This window comes from Solea solea, chromosome 20, assembly GCF_958295425.1.
Source record: "Solea solea chromosome 20, fSolSol10.1, whole genome shotgun sequence".
NCBI lineage: Eukaryota > Metazoa > Chordata > Actinopteri > Pleuronectiformes > Soleidae > Solea > Solea solea.
In genome coordinates this window covers 12,796,650-12,818,471 of record NC_081153.1, presented here as the reverse complement: position 1 = coordinate 12,818,471, position 21,822 = coordinate 12,796,650, and the positions used below count along the sequence as shown (strand labels likewise).

The window sequence follows — 21,822 nt, the reverse complement described above, 5'->3', positions numbered from 1 at the left end:
GGTAGAGGCTGCTGAAGGCGACAAATTCGAAGTGCAGTTGGAAGTAAAATTGGTTTTAATTAAAATATGAATAACTAGAGAATTACTGTCTGTGATATGTGTCATTTTAATTCCTGTTCACATCTTGTCCACCTAATTTTATCACCAGCATGTGCTGTTTATCTTTGAAAACACATTCAAATAAAGCACACTTTTACTTTGAGGTGATTTTTTTTTGGCCCGTTAAATGGGTTAAATGAATGCAGTGCAACAAAATCAAGTCTATCCTTTTGTCATTTTTAAAGGATCCGTCCATATTATTTTTCATTGATGGACATGGAGGGAGCTGGAGCCAACAGTAAATGGCAATTCAAGTCCTGGCACACAGACCTGGCAACCCTTCGAGCCCCTCAGGTAGTATGGCTTAAACAAAACTGCAGGTATAACCTTGAATTCATGAGTTCCTGCAGAAAGTCTATGTTTCTAATAACTATGACATTGTACACAACACGGATTATTCATTTGGATTTTAATGTTTCCGCATATAGGCATATAACGCCTCGCATCATGGATCGTAAGCAACAATAACTGAGGCATGAATCCGATGCAGAGACATACATGTAACAGGAGAGTGTGAGAAACACTAAGAGGCAGAATATTAATACTGTTAAACAAACAGATTATTCCACGTTATTTCACGTGTTTCGGCCTCTCGTGTGTACACAAAACAAATGACAATATCTCACCGATCAAATTGTGTTTGCAGGTTATTCACGACCTCACACTATGCAAATATCTTTGGTAAGATACACACACAGATACATAATTAAATTCGGAGTGCGATAAAGGCCTCTTGAATTAACCACTGACCAAATGTCCTCAGATTACCTCGTACGGTCGTGTTGTGAGCAGAATTGACCCACAGTTACGGGTCAGTATTTAACAATATTAACATTCTGCAGGCCTGACCCTGTTCATCCTAATGCAGACAAGCAATCTGCTCGCTGTGATTAAAAGACACGTTTGACCTTAAGGACGAAAAATGGCCAGACTCGCCGCTGTTGAAATTGGATTCGAACGAACATTGTACCTTTTGATCCGAAAGTCGAAGATACAACCAGAATTATGACTGCACATGGTGGTGTAGCACAGCATTTGTTCCGATTTTTCCTTACTTACGGCCAAAAAGGCAGCCCAGTATTTCAATTTCAATTGAAAGGTGAAAAATAATCAAAGCAATACGTCACGCAAGGGAAAGTAGACCTGCCCGCGTGCTCTGTCCTCTGTGAAAAATGTGTCACCGCCATCATTACCATATAGATCAATATTTCACACACCAATTTGTCAAAGGCTCCTTCACATTGCTTTTAGTGAGATAATCTGTGTACTGTACCTTCCATTTCAATCCCATAAAGCCCCAATATGCTCTTCTTTGGTTTCTCATCACTCAGAGGAAAAAGCTGTGGCCTATAGATCAGAGAGTTTAAAGAAGCCGGTGTCAAGGCGATGGCAAATGAAGGTTTAACAGGACCTGAGCTAACCTCACACTGTGACAGCGGCTTTTTTCACTGGCAATTACACCAGCGCGTCTGCTTGTCATGCATATAGACAGCGTGTAAGTGTGTGTGTGTGTGTTCAGTGGTTTAACACAGAGAGAGGAATACATGTAGCATATATATGTGTGGTGTGTTCTGTAATAGTAATAAATAACATAATCGTGTTTGCTGTATGGTGCACACACACCACAATGAATCCTAATATGTGCGACCGCTGCTACATGGAGGAGTCAACCGGGACAAACTCAACCATTTGAAACCATCATCCTTATGGATTTAGACAGAGGTGGAAAGAGTGAAAGTACTGGAATAAAAATGTACTCAATTTAAAGTATGAAAGAAGCTTGTTTAAAATTCACTCAGAGTAAAAGTTACTTAGTTACTTTGGGGTTAATTTGTGTGTCGTGCAAAAAGGACAAGGGGACCCAAATCTTACGTGAATTTGTTAAAGTCAGTCAGTCAAAATGGGTCAAAGGTCGCAAATAATCAACTTGATACCCCAAATTCCCTACTAAAACACAACGCTCAAAGAACATTCCCCTATAAGTTTCTCCTATGGTTAGTTACAAACCTGACATTTAGACAACGTTCCCTCAGGGTTCATTTTTGGTTCCCTAAACGTTGACCGAACCAAAAACTGAAACGTTCTCCTGTGGTTGCACCGTGGTTTCCACACAATGTTCCCGTTTGGTGGTTACGGGAATGTTTTTGGAACCTTTAGAGAACGTTCTCCCAAGGTTGTATGAAGGTTGCGACAAAGTGACGTGCTGGGAAACAAATGTGGAACCCAAAAAAGTAACGTTAGGGAAAACTTTCCGTGGCAACCACAGGAGAACCTTGGGGGGGGGGGGGGGGGAACGTTCCTGCAACGAAAAAAGGTTCTTGAAAAATTGGGAACAAAGACATGTGCCACTGACTTTATTGCTTAATAAACAGTTTGGATAGTGTAGGAAATCCACAGTCCCACACAGATCATCTGTGGTGCAGTGATTGGGAATTTTGGGACCAAGCAGTCAGTCTGCACTGCAGTCAGTAATGGATTATTGATACCATCACCTGAAAAAGAAAAGAGAATTCAGGGAGGATCTAAAATTCTTCATCTTAAAAGTTCACGTTCATTTAAGGACAGTGTTTTGGTGACGTCAAATGGTGAAGGGTTTTTCACACACGTAGCTTTGGTTTCAATGCGGATTCCTATCAGACGATATATATATATATATATATACATATATACACATATATATATATATATATAATTAGTTTAGCGTTTGGGTTTATGCTCAACTCAATTATCTCTTTTCTTTCACACGGGGAACACAACAAAGACCACCTGAGGGAGTGAAGTGTCTAAGAATCTCATTTGTGGGTGGACAGAGTGAAAAAACATTGTTGTTACAAAAACAAAAGAGACATTGTGAGCAAACAAACAAGAATTTTACTTATGGACTGCTTATAGATCAATAACTCTTGTCCCCAGACCTTCTTTAAAGGCACGGCAGCTTTATCTGTATAGCACGTTTCATACACAAGGGCAACTCAATGTGCTTTACATAAAATAAAACGAAAGATTTTGGAAACACTAAAATGTACAATTTGAACACAACGCAATTACAACATAAATAAAACACAGCACTTAAAAGTGGTGAATAAGAAATTAAACAATCATTTACTCTAAAATGACTAAATTAAATTAAATTAAATTAAATTAAATTAAATTAAATTAAATAGAGAGAGAAAAGAAAAACTGGATTTAAAAATATTCCAGTGGTAGTTTGTTCCACTTGTTTTGCAGCATAACAACTAGGTGCTGCTTCACCATATTTGGTTTGAACTCTGGGCTCGACTATCCGACCTGAGTCAGTAGATCTCAGAGCCCTATGAGGTCTATATTCTTTTAATATGTCATTAATGTTTTTATCGAGCTAAACCATTTAGTGATTTGTCAACCAGACTTTAAAACTGCAGCGTTCTGAAGGAGCGGCAGCTGTTTCATGCTCTTTTTGTCTAAAGACTATAATAGTCGAGTCTAGAGTCTAAAGCATGGATGAGCTTCTCCCTGGTCTGTTTGGGGCATAAGCAGATCCCAGATCCTTCACAGGTGAGCCCCTCAATTGTTACATCCATGCAGGCCAAGAGGAAAACCTTGGAACATCATTCCAAGAAACCATCAGCAACACACAAGACACGCACAGTATGACTGCTGCAAGTGGTTCTGGCCTCTTGTGCTGGAGCAATCATCTCCTGGGATCCGCCTTAACACTCACACACACATGTCTTTCAATCAAGTTTGCACACCTGCAGCTCATCACACACACACACAACAACCCTGTGTTTGTAACATCTATCATTCCAGAGATTTAGTTTTATCAGCAAAGAAAAAGGTGAAATATTTTGCTTACTTTTTATGCAAAAAAAGTGTTTGATGAAATGAGATATTGACCGATATTCAGGTACAACATTTAAAAATCAATATCCATCAACACTTTCTTCTCAGACTCAAGAGTGGAAATAAAGAAAAGACTGCTTCAATTCATCGAAAACGAAGAGGAGAGAAGGGGAGGAGAGGAGATGACAAGAAAGAACGTGAGGAGAGGACAGAACACGGGAAAGCAGGTACTGTCCACTGTCCTCACACATACTCTTGAACCCAGCTGGTCAGATTAGATTTTAGACTTTATTTTTTTTGAATAATCACTTTGCATTCTCAAGGCGCTTTTTTTTTGTCTTGGCTTACTCTGTATAATTTCTTTCTTGGCGCAGCATTATAATGTTATCTTATCTAGTGAGAAAAAGAAAAAGAAAATGCGGGAAAAACGGCAGATAAAATTGAGTGTATTAAGTTAATTTTGGGGAGGGGATTTCTGCAGGCGTGTCGTGTTCATCAGAAATGATGTTTCCGAAAAAAGTATTGAATATTGGCCGCAGGGTTTCAGGGTCTGCTCGGAGCGCCCTCTCGCGTCACGTGTGTTTGCACTGCGCCATGAGCTCGCCAGTCTCCCGTCTCTTATCGAGACGCCTGTGAAGGCCGTACGTCTTCGAAACCTCACTTAAATCCACACACAGCAGGGACAGTAAAATAGAAATAAGTTAGTGCTTCGCCTGCTGCGCCGCAACCGCTCATAAAATGCTTTTGAAAAGAGTGGAAAATGTGAGCGTGTACGTGCAGTCTCTGGACGAAAAGGAAACATTGGCTGTTAACCTGGTGTTTAACAAGGCTCTGTGGGCCCTTAACTTTAAGGGCTTTGCGGTTTTTTTTGGCTGTGTCACCGTAATCCCCTGTATGTCAGGGAATGACAACACTGGAGCGTGTTCATGTATTTGCAGAGTACGTGTTGAAATTGAAATCTCCGGGGGTGTTGGATGTTTCACTTTATCGGAGCGCTATTGAAAGAGTCTTTCATTTATTTTCCTGTGACGATATTCAGTGTTTGGTTGTAGGATTTTGCGTATTTTGATATTATTTGGCTGACAGCAGTGTCTTAAAGGAAGGGGACTTTTTGTATACACTCAACAGGAAGTGTGGATCCACTGAACGATATCTTTCAGTTGGATTTTACATCCGTTCTCTTAATCCAGTGTCCCCGAGGACCAGGATTGGGGGAACACTGGATTAATCCGTGGAAAACTTTCATGGACTGCCGTTTAAATACCAAGCATTTAAATACCAACTTGACATTTTCTTTCTCTCGAGTGTCGCCTCCTGTGATTTAAGAACAATTTGAAGATAAACAACGGAGCAGCATCAGTGCATGCGTTCTGCCTTCATAGGTGTTGGATAGGTGTTGTTGCGTGTGTGTGTAATTTTAACTTTACACTGCCAGTTTGTGTTGTGACGCTGCTGTGAATGAACAGAAATCCATTACTTCTCATCTGGCTTTTTTTATTTTGACTCATTCTACATCCACAGTACTGGTGTTTTGAAGCACTTAAATCAAAAATAAAATATTGGAAACTCTGCTGGCCCCTTTCTTTTAGTAGCAGGTGGAAACTATAATGACTATAAGGTGCTGGTAACACCTTTAGTTTCACCTTGTCTTTGTCTGTCTTATTAAGAAAGTCTTTTCTACTTTATAGAACTGAAGCCGCTTTCACTCTAAACGTATTCCAAGTCAGAAAAAGTAAGGTTCACTCAAAATATTATATATATATATACATATATATATATAACAGCCACAAGTTGAATCGTTGAGTCAAAAAATGCTGGAATTTGCATGACAGAGAACAATAAAGCTGTTGAATAAGAAAGGATGTGTTCCCCCAGGTTTTGTATATAAGAATAATTCATAAATAAAATAAAAATAGGGCTGCAAGAGCTACATTTGCTATAATCTATTTGAAAGCCTTACATAAATAAAGCAGTGTTTGTCACTGAAGGCGTACTTCCTTTTGCCAGTAGGTGTCACATGACTGACTGATGGTGATCCAGTGAATTTTGAAGGAATTACAGTTAAAAATCCCATTTCTACATTTTGATTTACCAGTAGGTGGCGCTTTGTCTCAATCACAAGAAAGTAATCCCTCACGCACATCCCGGACAATTTCGATATATATATATATATAACCAATAATATATTCACAATTAAGAAGCTAAAACAATCAGAGATCTTGTTTTAATCATGAAAAGTTGACTATTCATTGAGTAATCGATTAACTGTTTCAGCTCTACGCTTGTAGAGACCCACCTTCTTACCGACTTTCATACGCCTGTGTGCTATTAGTGCAAACATAACTTTTGACCACTAGGGAGCACTCGTCCTGATGTCCATGCGAAGTTTGTGACAAGAACCTAAAAAATGTGCTCAAAGGGTAAGAAGAAGAGAAAAAGATGATGAAAAGAGGAATAATTATAACAAAAAAAACAGTTTAAACGTTAAACTGTGGTAGCACAGTATAGTATATAGCTGCAGATCTCATGTCTATGAAGTCTTCACATCACACAAACTCGCTATATTACAGATGTAGCTTTACTTGTGTAGTGGGGTCAGTAGCAGCATGATGAGTGACGGATGTGTTAGTGCTGCACTCTCATCCCTGGAAGGTTAGAAAAATATACTTTTTTCCTCCCCTCTCTGTCTCTCTCTGTCTCTCTCTCTCTTCCTCTGTATCTTTCTCATTTGTGCGAATCATCGCGGCTTCCACAGCGCCTCGGGTCTCTCATTATCACGCTGCTCCACAATATATGACGCGGAGATGAATGTGGCAAATAAATACTGACACACAAGTGGATCAGCGACGCGCTGCGGGCCATTGTTTTGGCACGTATGTTCTTAATAGTAACGGGTTTCAAGCAAGAAGGTTTTAGATCATTATCATGCGGCGCGAGCGTTGTCTTCCAATAATTCTTCAAAGGCTCGTCATTTCTGAGTTTGCATTGTGATTCTGAAGGAGAAGCTCTTTCATTGGATAATGTTTTTACTCTACTCTGTCTACATGGACTTTGGGCCAATTTCCTGAAGAGACAAACGCCATCAAGTACAATTTAGAAATCCAATATAAATCGTAATTGTTCTGGGCTTTGTGAATAAATTGACCCGACCTTTTTGAAGTGTGAAATAGTGCAGTTAGTTGCGTCGAGTCGAAAAACGCGAAACCACCGATGACAAGATAGTCTCTGAAATGACTTCATACTTCTGAGCCAGTCATGAACTAATGAGCCTCAAACTCGTCTTTCCCACTGAATAATAATAATCATCATTCTATTCGTCCCATTCATCACTGGACCACACTGCACCAATGCAGTGACACTCTGGCTCAATCCCATCACGACTGAAAGGTCCGCTCTCCCATGAGCAGATGATGGTGCAGATGATGGTGCAGATTAGTCCCAGAGTGAGAGGAAGTGATGGTTTGATTTCTTGTCTTTGAGGCTGTGGCATTGAACACAGTAGGGGTTTCCTTCACATTATGCTGTGTATATCGCTGGCTCGCACACTGCAGTGTGCAGGAATACATTAGCACATGCATATACACAACCTCAAACACACACACACACATTTGATTCAGCTGCCAGAAATGATTACACTGGGTCTTTTTTTCAGCCTCACTGATGAGTCACAGGGGGATTATTTTGACTTTTATTTATCAAATTCCTTTTTGTCGTTCTTGTTTAGAGACTTTCTGTGTAATTGAATTCACTTGATCTACCTTTTATCCGCCGTTTGTGTCTTACTATGCTGCTACACATCAAAACAGACAAGCTGATTCCTTAAAGGACGCGAGGGCATTACAGTATACGTCAGTGAATCTGCGCACAACGACTCTTAGTCCCTGCAAAGCTGCTGTTACTTTAGTTTAGCATTAATCTTTCATTTGTGTCAAATTACAGTAGCAGATACATGATGTCGTCTGTTATGAATAACATAAAAAATAGATTAGGAACCTATAGTTTGGCCTTGAAGTGATTGATTCGTTTTTATGCAGCTGTTATTCGCCATTAGTTTTTATTTTTTCACTGTTTAGGTGGATAAATAAAAATGTATTGTTCTAAAAATGGAGAATGAGTCACACAAATTTAATACATAGATTAATTACAGATTAGTTTGAGGTTCATTCAGATCTAGTTTTTATTTGACATCATTTAAACAAATGAAACACAATCAAAAATCAAAAAATCTAATCTTTCCAAAATAAAGTCGTAATATTTTATGAGAATAAAGTTGTAATATTATGAGAATAAATTCGTAATATTATGAGAATAAAGTCGCAATATTTTATGTGAATAAATTTGCAATATTTTACGTGAATAGTCGCAATATTTTACGAGACTAAAGTCGAGATATTTTACGAGAATAGAGTCGATATTTTACGAGAATAGAGTCGCAATATTTTAGGATAAAGTCATATTACAAGATTTTATATAATTTAATCAAATTTTATTTTCTCATCTTGGCGCAGGTTGCAGCTGATCATCTTTGCTTGATTAATAACGACTTTATTCTCGTAATATTACAACTTTTTCCTCATACTATTACGACTTCATTCTCGAAAGATTCAATATTTTTTTTCTTTTCAGTTTGGCCACAATACTCTGTCATAATAAAGCACTATTTATTATGTACATGTATTCTGTTTCCTCTCCCTGAGACTAAAAGAGCTTTCGTGTGGCAACACAGGAATCTATTTCCACACTGTGACAATAATTGCTGATATATTTGCTTTCTCAGCGCTCAAGACATTTTTGCTCATGAGCCGTGACTGAGCTGCAGGGCTGCAGGGCTGCAGGGCTGCAGAGCTGCAGGGCTGCAGTGACATGCTCGGTCTGCACTGTATCCAAGTAAAACGCCACATGAGCCGCAGTCACACCTGAATTATCCTTAAACCTGTGTTATCTAATGTGAGACCAGACCATGAGACAAAAGAAAAGATTCAGCAGAGTTAAAAATGTGTGTCCTTTCATTTATTTATTCTTCTTCCTACTGCAAAATGCTCCGAGCCTCTGGTAGAACGGTTCAGCACACATCGATGCTCCGCGTGTTACTGCCTGTCCACATGTTGAAGCATCTTTGATGCCCAGATGAAGATTCAGATGCTGGTTGTTGTGTGGAGTGATCCATGTCCGTCCATACTGTGGGATTGTTGCCTTCAGGAACTTTTCCCTTTAGTTTACCAACGCGCTCGCAAGACGGAGGCTGCCTGAAGCAGTTTATGTGCTTTTCTAACTTCCTTATTTATCGTTGCATTGAACTGACTTGCAGAAAAGTCCATTGCCAAAAGATTTGTCCTTTGCACTCTCCATCTCTGCCTTGATAGGCGATACGTTCTGCACACACCTTCAGATTTTGTACTGGATATTTTTTCCTTTTGATAATTTACCGTGCCAGAGTAACGGTGCCTAACACATTTACTTCATCATTGTGTGATTACTATCTCAGACTCAGTAGGGCTGTGAATATGCACTGGGACGACACCTCCTTTTTTCTTTCTTTTTCTTTTTTGCTTACCATTACGACCCAGCGGAGCCTGAAATTGTGTATTATGCAGTGTTTGCCTACAGACGGGCTAAAAATATTCCTATACATCAGAGTAACTCGGCCTCGTTAGTGCAATAAGAACCTTTGCGCCTGAGCAGACGTCTGTCATGAAGACGAACCGTGTCAGTCGATTCTGCCCCGTCGCACACATGAGGGGGCCGCTGATGTGATTTGAAAATGGAGCGATCACAGAGCAAGAAACCAAATGTTTTTTTTTCCAGCACGCTCATTGTATTTATTTGATTAAATATTCTCGAAACCACGGAATGAAAAGCACATTTCTCATAATTATTCAACCCCCTTCATGAAAGCATCTGTGTCACTCAGTCGCATTTACACCGGCTTCTGACAGTGTTCCAGAGGAATCTTCCTCACAGGCAATGTCCTCACTAGCTCACTAATATTCTGGGGCTTTAGCGTGCTGGCACTGCAACAACCTTCTCCAAATCCCACCAGAAATATTCTCTGGGGATTAAGTCGGGGAGAATATGATGGTCACTCTAAAACCCTCGAAGATTTCTTTCACAAATCAAGCCTCGGTAGATTTCGAGGTATGGCCCCCGTGCAAGGTCCAGGCGACGTGATATTTTCTCCTAGAATTTCCTCATGTGAACTTGCCTCTCGAAACCCTGCAGGTTTTTCAGCGCCAGAACAAACAAAGCAGGCCCCAGAGCATCGCAGAGCCGCCACCGTGCTTCACTGTCTGCTTTTCATTCTTTCTCCTCCAGACTAACCACTCATCCATAGGCCCCTCAAATAATTCCACATTTGTTTAATCGCTCCACAGGAACAGCTGTGGAGCGGTGTACATCTTGGGGCGGGGTTTGAGGATTTAATATGTGTCTTCACTGTCTCGCTGCAGGTTTTTTGGCCACCTGTCGCCTCAGAAATGGAGTTGATAGTTTCCGCTTTCTGCCTCGTCCAGGTTGTGAAGCCAGCGTTTTCCAAGCGGAACGTTCAGTGCCTTTTCGCTATAATATTTTGCCATTTTCCCCTGTTTGTGCAAGACAGTGATCTCCTCTTCTCTGCACTCTTTGGACAACGCTCCTGACGCACCCATAATTCTAAATATATGCCATCAAATGTCACTGCTAACGGTCCATTAGCCACACACAGGTACGTGCTGTGTTCCATCTCCAGCAAGTCCGACGCAAATAATGAGGCCCTTCGTTCGTCGCGTCAGCCGCGCTTGAGACGACACCTCATTTGCAAATGTGTGCTATATAATGAGGGATTCTACCTTATTATGATGCCTTCCTGAAAGACGTACCAGACAGACACACGCTGAAATAAGTTACTCCGGAAAATAAGCACTTTATGGCCTCTGCAAGTTTGTCTGAATGTTTGCTTTTTAAGTATTTAATACTGTATTTTAAGCATTTCTTTTTCAACCGTCTTTTGAATGCACTGCCGTACTGATGAGAACCAGTATTTCACAGAGTCCCTTTAAGACTCCATGATTCATTCAACGTGGCATTAAAGTGTCGAATTTGCAGAAACCACTTGTGACACTAGTGATGTTGAGATGGGATTGCGTTGTTCTTTGAATGTTGCCATTCCAAGTGCAACTCTCTCCCCTGCAGCTTGTTCCTCTGACCGCTGTTTGCGTTCATTCTCAAAGATAGATGGGTTAAAAAACACACACGTGAGGTATCTTGTTGTTTTTTTGTTTAGTTTTTTTTTACAAAAACACTGTTTTATCAGCTTTAAAATGTGGCCAGTCCAAGCTGAGGAGGAGGAGACAAACATGAGCCCAAAAATGACTGAAAAATGAAAAAAAAAAAATAGCTGTCAGTGTGTTTCACAGTGCAAAAATCTATACACACACACACACACACACATAGTATCTGCTTGTATTTACATGGACAGTAACATACAAAATATACATAGTATAATCTGTCTTCCCCCACATGAAAAAGGATTGCTAATATTTCTTGTGCATCACATCCAAGGCAAAATATACACTTTAAAGATGAGGAGGAAGATGAGTCTTATAGCAAAATAAATAATATACTTTAATATTTCACGTAAAGGATTTTTTCGTAAAGCACTAAAAACCTATATCATCATAGGACGATGATGTCATTCACTCGCGTTGATTGTCACTCTCCTTTTGGCGAACGTCTGTAAAAGTTATGTTAAAGTGTTTTGTGTTGCGTTTTTATTATTATTATTATTATTATTATTATTGTTATTATTAATAAAGAGGGAGTAAAGAGGACCGCAAAGTGAATGAATTGCAAATGAATTGCACCGCAAACGTCAGAGCCCCGGTGTACTCGTACGCTGAAACTTTAAATCCCATCTGAGCTGTAATTAAATATAATCCGTTATCAGTTTCTCACACAGATTTGTGTCAGTTATCGCACTCGACAAAGACACGTAAACTTTGAAATGTGATCATCCTTCGACACACAATCACGCAGCAACACAGAAAAAATACTAGTGAATAATATAATGCTGGTTGAGGATAGAAATGTCATTTCAGAAAGCCAAATTATGCTTTCAAAGCAAAATATCTAATCTGTCTTTGCGTCCCATGAACATCCAAAAAAGGAATTAATCTCTTTTAATGGGTGCCCTTTGCACATCAAATGTGCTACTGTAAATGTCGATCCAGCACAACGATGGCTGATAATAGTCCCAAACGCATCACCTGATGCAATTTAATGAACATTTCCAACAACTCAAGCGCTCGGCTACAACAGGGAAGTCAGAAAATCCATGTAAAGCATTAATATCTTTGATTTTCACATGTTGACAGTAAGATATAAAGTACCTTTTTCTTTGAACGTGTTCCCCTTTTTTACGAAGATTTAGTTGTAACTTTAAACTTTTTGCACGTAAGGGAATGCACATTTTGCACATTTTCAGTTGAGGAGTTCAAAACAAATATTTCAAGTCTAAGCTTTTTGCTATTGGCTCCTCGCGAGGATAATAAATGATTTTCCCCCCGGTGAACGTAAACGTCTGTTATTGAATATGTGGGCTCGCCGGGCTTCTGAGTAAATTTGATGGATAAATGCACGACATCTTTTATTACAGTTGGAGCAAAACGGGTGGTTTTGTTACGGACACAGAGATTCACTGTGGTCCCGGGTTTAAATGAACATTTCAATGTGCAATTCTTAACTTTCGACGCCCATAATGACGACAAAACTACAATGACACGATCTTAGAGATGAATGCGAGCGGTTCAGTTCATCTTTAGCCTTCTGTTCTTTTTGTTTTCTTTGTGTGTTCATAGCTTTTAGTTTTTTTTGTTTCGCTCCTCGGCTCCGCGATGTCCAGCATTGGCACAAATACAGCAACTGCAAAAAACGACAAAGCAGTTGTGGAGCGCGGCGTCACAGAACAAACACAGCGAGAATAAAATCTTAATAGAAAAAAAAAAATAGAACCTTTTTGAAACATCCCAAAAAATAAAATAAAACATGACGAAACATACATTATGTACACAATTCAGAGCAGAGAGGGTCTTCTGAAAGTTTGACTGCTATCATGGCACATCACATGATCCGGTGCATGCGTGCGTGTGTGTCTTTTTGCGTCAGGGTCCCACATCTGTCCTCATCTGGACACATAGTTGCCACAACAACAACACGGTGCCCTATGGTGTTGGTGAGGTTCCGAAAGGATTCTACTTCAGCCTCAATCATCTTTTTTAAATCAGTCACTGTCGCAATTAGCAGCACCGACTCCAAGCCACACCCACTGACGTCTTCTCTGTCTCCAAAGCAGCACAAGCCTGTGAGCACGTCACAGTATAGCAGCTTCTTAAGGAAGTGACACGTGTCAAAAAGCAGCCGTTGGTCCCGTGTCTCGAGTTGAGAGACACCAGAGTTCTTGATAAAGCAGCTACAATGCCGATGTAAAGTATAATTAAGTGTCAGATTCACAGCAAATCTGTCTCTGAGCTCTTTATTTCCAGACCTGTGTCATCATCATCACCATCCTCATCATCACCACAGTCCGCGCTGTACATCTCTGTGGCTGTTCTCACGCTCGTGACTCAAGCGTACGTCTCTCCTGATTTTAGCGCCACGATTTCAGAGCCCTCCATGTGGCGCCCGTTAAATTGTTCGCTGTTGCAGTCGTGGTGGTACATGAAGGCGGGCACCTCTGTGATGGAGGTGGCCGTGTAGGACGTGGAGCGCATTGAACAGTGGTCCTTCCGTCTCTGACCCCACTGCATCTTATACTGCATCCACTGTCTCTTTAGAGCTGCCTGCACCTAAACGACACACACACACATGCAGGAAAAGGAAAAGTCAGTATTGCACCGTAACAAACATACATATATGTGTATGTATGTGTGTATGTACAGTATATATATGTATGTGTATATGTGTATGTGTATGTATGTATGTATGTATGTATGTAAATATGTGTATATGTATATGTATGCATGTATGTATGTATATATGTATGTATATTTATGTATATATGTGTATGTGTGTATGTGTATGTATGTATGTATATGTATGCGTGTATGTATGTATATATGTGTATGTGTATATATGTATGTGTGTGTATATGTGTGTATGTGTGTATATGTGTGTATGTATGTATATATGTGTATGTGTATATATGTATGTGTGTGTATATGTGTGTATGTATGTATATATGTGTATGTGTATATATGTATGTATGTGTGTATGTATGTGTGTGTGTATGTGTATATATGTGTATGTGTATATACAGTATGTATGTATGTATGTATATGTGTGTATGTATATATCTATGTATACATATATACATACATGTGTGTGTATGTATATATGTGTGTGTATATGTATATATGTATGTATGTGTATATATGTATGTATATGTATATATGTATGTATGTGTATATGTATGTATGTGTGTGTATATATGTATGTATGTATGTATATATACAGTATGTAAATAGTTTATGGAGATTACAGTAGGAACATTTAAATAACAGTATAATGACAGCTAAATAGCTCACAGTATTATATTGTAAAGTTTATATTATGTAGAGCACAGTACTGTAATGTTATTTTCAGTCAAACTGTTTGTGATGACAGTAGTGACACTGTTGAGAAAGCAACCGTAGCTGCAGGTATTTTACTGTAATTTAAGGGGGGGGGGGGGGTGTTCCAATATTTGAGTTTTTCTTAGAAAGTGGCCCTAATGTGGAAGTCAAACTGAGTAATGTGTCATCAAAAAGTCATTTTTATGTTGGCTGCACCTGGATAAGTACTCTGGCAGTCTCACTGACGGGTGTGATTATTTACCTTTTTTTTGATTTTTGCATTCTCCAGCTCAAAGTTACACAAACTTTTATTTATTTTTTCCCTCCACCATTTTGTTTTCTCGTCTACTTTCACTTCCAGCCCCAAAATGGCCGCACCAGTTGCCCAGCGCAGGATGCAGTTACGTTGCAATAGGACTAAGACGAAGTTCAGGTTTAATCTGACCAATTGACGGACGCGAGCGTAACCGCTGCCACGTGTGTGCGCGCCGCTTAAATGGGAATGGCATCATCAGAAGCCGGTGAGGAGATGCACGCGCCACACAGTAGTCACATTTCCTCAAGTGTGGCCGTGTCGTGCACGTGGCTCAATCGTAAATAAACGATATCCTGCGTCTACGTGTGTTTTTAATAATGACACATGCAGCACATGTTGACATCATTATGACGACAGTTATGACTCTCCTCCTTCAAATGTTGTACAAAGAGAATCCATATTGTACAAACACCAAAGCCCGTTATCACGCCGAGAACATGCTCCGCCTAATCCCAGTATTTAATCTCATTTGTGATCAGTGCTCGTGTATAAATTGACGATTAAACTCCCCGATATGAAATCTGTTTAAGCTGAACGGCGACTCTTGTTTGTGTGATATACTGTAAGAATTTCAAGCAGAACGTGAAAGCCCTCGAGAATAAGATGCCTGCGATTAAATACAAAAATGTTAATCACTGTTTAATTTGAAATGTCCACAAAAGATTGTTCTTCTCTCTGGAGTAAAAACAACAACAACAACAACAACTAAACTAATTTCAGACTCAAACTGTTGGAGTTTTTGCTTTTCCATAACTTGATCAGTAGATCAGTGGTTCCCAAAGACTGGGTCGGGGAACCACAGAAGGGTCACAGGAGATTTTATTTTGGGTCTTCTTTTAGCGTATATGCTTTAAATAACGTGCAGAAAATGAAGCTCTGAGATGATTTTATTACCATTTCAAAGTGATATTAGGCGTATGTCAACCTGTCACTACGTTATACACAAACTTGGTCTTGTCACAAATTCTTTTTTTGATTGGGTCTTTTAAAAAGTAAAGGAGGGAAATATTGTGGTAGATTTACTTTAAATGGGACTATAATCCACAAAATGCACATCACACCGCATCAGAGAGGACTTTAACAAGGGATTAAGACCTCACTTTCAGACACTTCCACTTTGACATAGTCTGCGTAGTTTGTGGTTGGTTTTTGGCCGGTAATAATCTAATCTTTTTTATAGCTTTACCTGTCAGAATTCAGAAATCTACCTTCACTTATAACCGCTTCTAAAACGTTGTGTTTAAGTGACTCCGTTTTCGTTGAGAATCACGTGTGAGGTTCATGGTGTTATCCTGTGTTGAATTAGGAGTTGTTAGCAGGTTGTCAGACTCCAGTGTGTGAGGAGCAGACGGCTCAGGCACTTAGATCATCAGGCAGCGATTTCCCCGCGCGTTACAACTCACGCGCTCTTGTAATATTCCTGGAGTGAAAAGTGAAAATGAAGTAGTGAAATTTCCCCCCGGAGACAATGATGTGGTTTTTTTTCAAAGTGTTTCTCTGCGTGAGAGGGAAAACGGGGCAGAGATGCATAAACGCAGAGGAGCGGATTTAAATACTCAGCATGAGGTATCTGGCACGGAGCAACGAGCAACCTACTGAGGGGGTTTGTGTTTGTTACACTCCGCCTGGAAAATAGGTCAGGCCTTAGTTCACGCACGGGGGGGGGGGGGGAAACAGAAAGTGTAAACAATGTCTGGCACGTACTGTCTTTCCGCGAGTGAAAGACAGTCAACAAACAAACAAACAAACGAACGAACGAAACAAGAGTTCCTTTCCTTCACCCGCATAATGAACAATTCAGCTCCCTTAATCAGGACATGGGTTTCTGGGGCTGGGTTCAATCCTGTTTTCTGATTTCAAGGCCAAACTGCACAGACCTTTCCTTGTTTCTTCAGTCGCCCCATTGTGTCGTCGGGTCACTGAGACAAACGGCTTTCATGCCGCGTTTGTGACATGAAGCAAAACATTCTACATGGAAGCTGCTCTTTTTCTTTTGTTTTTGTTTGGTCTCGTTATAGGAGTTAGCGTGCCGTTTGGATATCATTAGATCGGTGTGTGTTAATACTGTATACCCGCATCAATTAAATATGCAAATTGGGCCAGTCACAATACAACATAATACTATATAATGTACATAGCGCTGAATTCATTACCAAACTAACTGTCCAAAGGTATAAATACCTGTCTGGCGGCTCACCACTTAGATGTGTTTTCAGAATATTGAGACTATTTTCTATGAATTATTCAATAATTCGGACTAATTAGCATGCCTTGGACACATTTCCTTCCATTTGCACGTAGAGCCGGTCGCCTCATTCTTGTAAGTGTATTGTTTCCATTTTTAGGAAGTACAGTGTATTCCCAAAATTAAAAAAAAAACAAAACAACTTTATGTGACTGCAGTTCACTGCAGGGGAAAGCACGCTGACAATGTGTGAATGCATGAACTGTTCCTTACCTCTCCGTTGAAGAAGCAGAATATTGTCGCCACCAGTAAACCCTTGGGAAAAAAGACACAAATATACTAAATTAAACTAAATAAAGTACATTCAATTTCACAAAAAATTGATGTTTTAATTAAAAAACCCAAACTGATTAATTAAAGGTTACATTTAAAAAAAAAAAAGGAAACAGGAATTGGAGGATATCTGGCTGAGCTCTGTAATCTCTTTCCAGCTTGAATAACAGCTAAAGCTCATTTGTGACTGGGCCACACGTTGCTACGTGCACAGCTGCAGCCGAATTTATACATTCTGTCCGTTTCTCATGGTGTCATTTAAAAAAAAAAAGAAAAAACTGCGGCTGAAGTGAGTGAGCACAAAGCAAATACAGCTACAGAGACCTTCACAGGAAAGCAAGATAGTAAAACACTAACTTGGATATCTCTTATGTAATTATGAGAAGTGAAAAGAACGTTCCATTTTTTGATTCATTGCTTGAAACTGTCAGGGGGGAAAAAAATGGAGACGAAGGTGGTCGACCACAGCCTGTGAATAATGGCAGCCCCTGGTATTACTCAAAGACGACTACATTGATTTCCAGGAAATTGTGTGGAAGTGTGAGGCGTGACAAGAATGTTGGAGTAGGTCTGATTCAAGGAGATAAATGTGTGTTTCACAAACAGCAGGGTTTCCTAAATCCTGGTCCTGGGGACTTCCTGCATGTTTTAGATGTTTCCCCCAGCTCAAACACAGCGCGGTCAAAGAAATGTCGTCGTTATCGGGCTTTTGTAGCCGACGATGACGAGCTCAACATTTGGAAGCAGGGAAACGGAGACAGTGGGTCCCCAGGACACTCGGACACGGGTTAAAATGAATATGCATGCTTTTTTTTTGTCGGAGAGGCGTTCTGTCCACACGGAGAAGGCTTTTTAGGGGACCTGAAACTATATATATGTTTTTGGATTTTTGTTTCCGTGTAGACGGCGAATATGACACTTTAGGAAAGCGATGACGTCATCTTCCCCATCTCTCTCTTGTGCTCATTGTCTTGTGTTTGGAGATGACGGGCTGTTGTGAGATGGTTGTTTGTTGATATAAACACAATCCATTCCTCCACAAACCACTGATGCTCACCTGAGGCCGAAGGGAGTGTGCGTAACATATCTTTTAGATTCCCCCCTCAAAAGAAATCGATCTGACTCGTCTTCATATAAGTCAGGCTGTAGGCAACAGATTAGGTACCAGACGGTCTTTTTTTTATTATTTTGATTTTTTAAGTTTTTTAAGGCATTGAAACCTGACTAATGCATTAATCTTACAATTTGCCCCTGGTACCAAAAAGTGTTGACGCAGTTCAAGTGTTACTTTTAGAATGGGTCAAAGTGCAAATTGTAATAAACTTGCGTCCCACCTGGTAATGCATGAGTATGTGCATGATATACTCGTAGACCTCCCCAGCCAGCCGGTTCTCGGGCCTCCAGGGAATGATGACAAACTGTATTCCCAGCAGAGGCACGAGGATCAGCGTGGCTCTCACCGCCTTCATGTACATGTTGGACTCGGCGCGGTGTGTGTCTCTCAGTTTGGTCACCAGCACTCTTATGATGTTCAGTAAGAAGAAGAGATTCACCTGCGGAGCAAAAAAAAACCAAAAAAGTACTTTAATTCAAGAAATAAATCAAAATGCAAAGGGAAGTTCCAGTGGAGTGACAGACTTACGAGAAGTGCTGCCATGATAGGACCATGAACTGCGTAGAGCAGATGGGTGTCCACACTCATCCAACAGCTAACGGAGGGGAAAAACACAGTCAGTGGAGTCTGCCGCCCAAAATACACAATACACGGACCTGCGCACTCTCTCTCTCACTCTCTCTCTGCCGCACACAGCTGAGCACATACAGTACGTACACATCCGTTGTTTATTTGCAGAAGTTTCTGGAGCATTACTCACTTGTCGTCGAAATACTTTTTCCTTGCCACGGCGTGGATGGACGCGGGGACTAGTGGAAAGCCTGGACAGGAAAAATGGGAAACTTGTGGAATCATTTGTCCCGTATGTAACAAGCATGTGAACGTGAGGTTTCGCTCGGTTGTTGGGTTTTTAAACGACCTCATGAAGTGCATTTCTGATCGCCGTTGAATGCACGCTTTATTTTTTCTAGTTCCAAACTTCAACTCGCAGTGTGACATTTCTGCCATTAGGCGTCTCTCATAATCCAAACACGATGTCAAAAAGCAGCGTGAGAGGAATACGTGAAATGCTCCGTTTTCCCGCGTGTTTGGATCCATATGTGACAAATGCACAGTAAAAAGGAAAAAGACGTTTGAGTTTGGCCCTGGAAGTGTAAAGTGGATGAAAAACAAACAAAACGGTTTGTTACCTTGAACAGAGACATTCCATCCATCTCTACAAAATCTATAACATACCTCTCATTGTTAGATCTTGTAATTTAGGAACGCATCGCATGTTTTTACATAACGAATCATCCTCATTTTCAAATCTATTCCTCTCTATCGCGGTCGCCGCAGCCGATGATCCACATAACGACAAAGAAAAACAAACACTTGAGGCTATTCTCCCCTGAATCCGTGTACAGTCGCCGCTCAGGCCTCAAGGTTATCCACCCATTTTTTTCATGATGACCACTCGTTTAGTTCCCTCGTCTACTCGTCGTACAGACAGACTGCGGCTCATTATTCCTGTTTATGAACGAGGTGAAAAGCAGGACGGGGAGCAGCGCCGCGCGACAGAGCGGCTAACAAAGCCGACAGAGCCGCTCCGTACGAGTGTCACGTCGCTCCACTTTGGAGCTTTGATTGAGTCCAACATAAAGCCACACAGTAGAATACACTGAAGTGTTATTGTCCAAATGGAGACGGACGACTCACCCCAGCCCAGGAGGTAGTACCAGTGGAGATGCTGCTCCTCTGCAAACACGGCTACCACGATGAGCGTGTGCAGGTAGATGCCTTCACAGAGCATCCAGAAATAATTGCAGCCCAGCATGTACATGTGGAAGAAGTGGAGCACCTTACAGCCAACCTGCAGAGACGGTCAACAGTCTTACACAGTCTCGAAACTGGCTGAGTTTCTCGTTTATTATAAAGACCATTTTCTTCACGTATTACTCTGTTTAAATAGTGCCGTGCAGTTTTCTACATAATGCACATCCACCCATCACACGATAGCACGTCTCATAAACTATTGCATTAAGCGAGACTTGACTATAAATGTGTGACAGAGATCACTTTGACAGCCCACTAATGCTGTAATTACCAGGACCTTTTATATCAGCTCTGTACAGTCATTTCCACAACTTTTCCCCAGTTATTTCCACTTTCTTTAAATAATGAGATGTGTCTTGTGTCGTCTGTGTTAGCTGTGGTGACGTCTGTCTGGTAGCTTTTGCATCTTGTGTTTTTTACAGGTCATTATTATTGTAAAATTAAAAAATAAATAAATTTCACATTAATCACAAAACTTGTGTGCAGTGAAACTGCGATGATTCGACTCAATCAGTGATAATAGAGCACATCTTAATATTGTGCTCTAATATTTCCCTTTTGTATTCCAATGCTTTTAATTGTTGTTTTCGTTGTGCCAGCACACTGCTGTGTTTTTTTTTTAATGATATCTCTCAGACAGGGTTCAGTCTGCATGGTTTCAAAGCACAAACAAAGCTGACAAAGGCATTCCACAGGTATCACTGCTAGGCCCCCCGTAATTCATACATATAAATAATAGTTATTTTCAAACTGGCCATTGTTCCTTTCTGCAATATCTGTTTTTTGATAAACTCACTGAAAAAAAAAATGGATTGAGCATTTATTTCCTTCAATAACAGAAAAATCAACATTATCTGTTAGGTTTAGCATGTGGCCACTTCAATTCTTACTCCTACTGGGTTTTATGAAATGGACAATTGCAATTCATTCTCAAAATGACACGTGTTTTCTTCTTACCTCAAGGCACACAGCAGTCCTTTACCTCTAAACCTTTCACCATATGTCTGTCCCACACTTTGTTACCGTTCTCTGTCCAGTCGGGGAGTCTCCACTAGACCGGGGAGTCGAGTTCCCTCACATTTCACCAGTTCACGACTTGTTTTGCTGTCTGAAGTTTACCGACAGTGCTCTGGTTTACAAATCAAGCCGACCGTAGATCACGTAGACGTTTGTCATTTTTCTTTCCTACTTTGACATAAGCTTTGGGGATTCACTCCTCCACACTTCAGGCTGACTACAGCAGACGTTGTATCGCCACACTAGAATTAAAAACTCTCTGAGAGAGTAAATCTCCACCACAATCCGCTGGCCCTAAATCAGCAGAGATGCGTGAATTCCAATCAGTTGGTACTTTTTTCTTTCTTTTTTTTTTCTTCTGCTTTTGACGTCGTCTATAAAACCAGGGCCATTTTGACTGATTAGATTTGTGACGTTTGGATTGGATTTGTTCCTTTTGTCCAAAAGTAACAGACTCAACACACGACTTTTTGACAAATGCCAACGAGGCCAGATGTAAAAGATTTGACATCTTGTCATCACATTAATGATGAAAGCT

General features: G+C 40.4%; 1 protein-coding gene across 1 annotated transcript in view; it reads right to left on the bottom strand.

The window, feature by feature from the left end:
• Positions 1–11,156: 11,156 nt before the first annotated feature.
• Positions 11,157–21,822, bottom strand: part of calcr (calcitonin receptor) — a 53,488-nt gene continuing 42,822 nt past the window's right edge. The window contains exons 17-22 of the mRNA XM_058619553.1: positions 20,151–20,304; positions 19,213–19,273; positions 18,981–19,047; positions 18,673–18,891; positions 17,279–17,320; positions 11,157–13,739 (exon numbers count right to left, since the gene is read on the bottom strand). Coding sequence (XP_058475536.1) covers positions 13,518–13,739; positions 17,279–17,320; positions 18,673–18,891; positions 18,981–19,047; positions 19,213–19,273; positions 20,151–20,304 — 765 coding nt within the window. The 3' untranslated portion in view covers positions 11,157–13,517. The remainder of the gene's footprint in view (positions 13,740–17,278; positions 17,321–18,672; positions 18,892–18,980; positions 19,048–19,212; positions 19,274–20,150; positions 20,305–21,822) is intronic.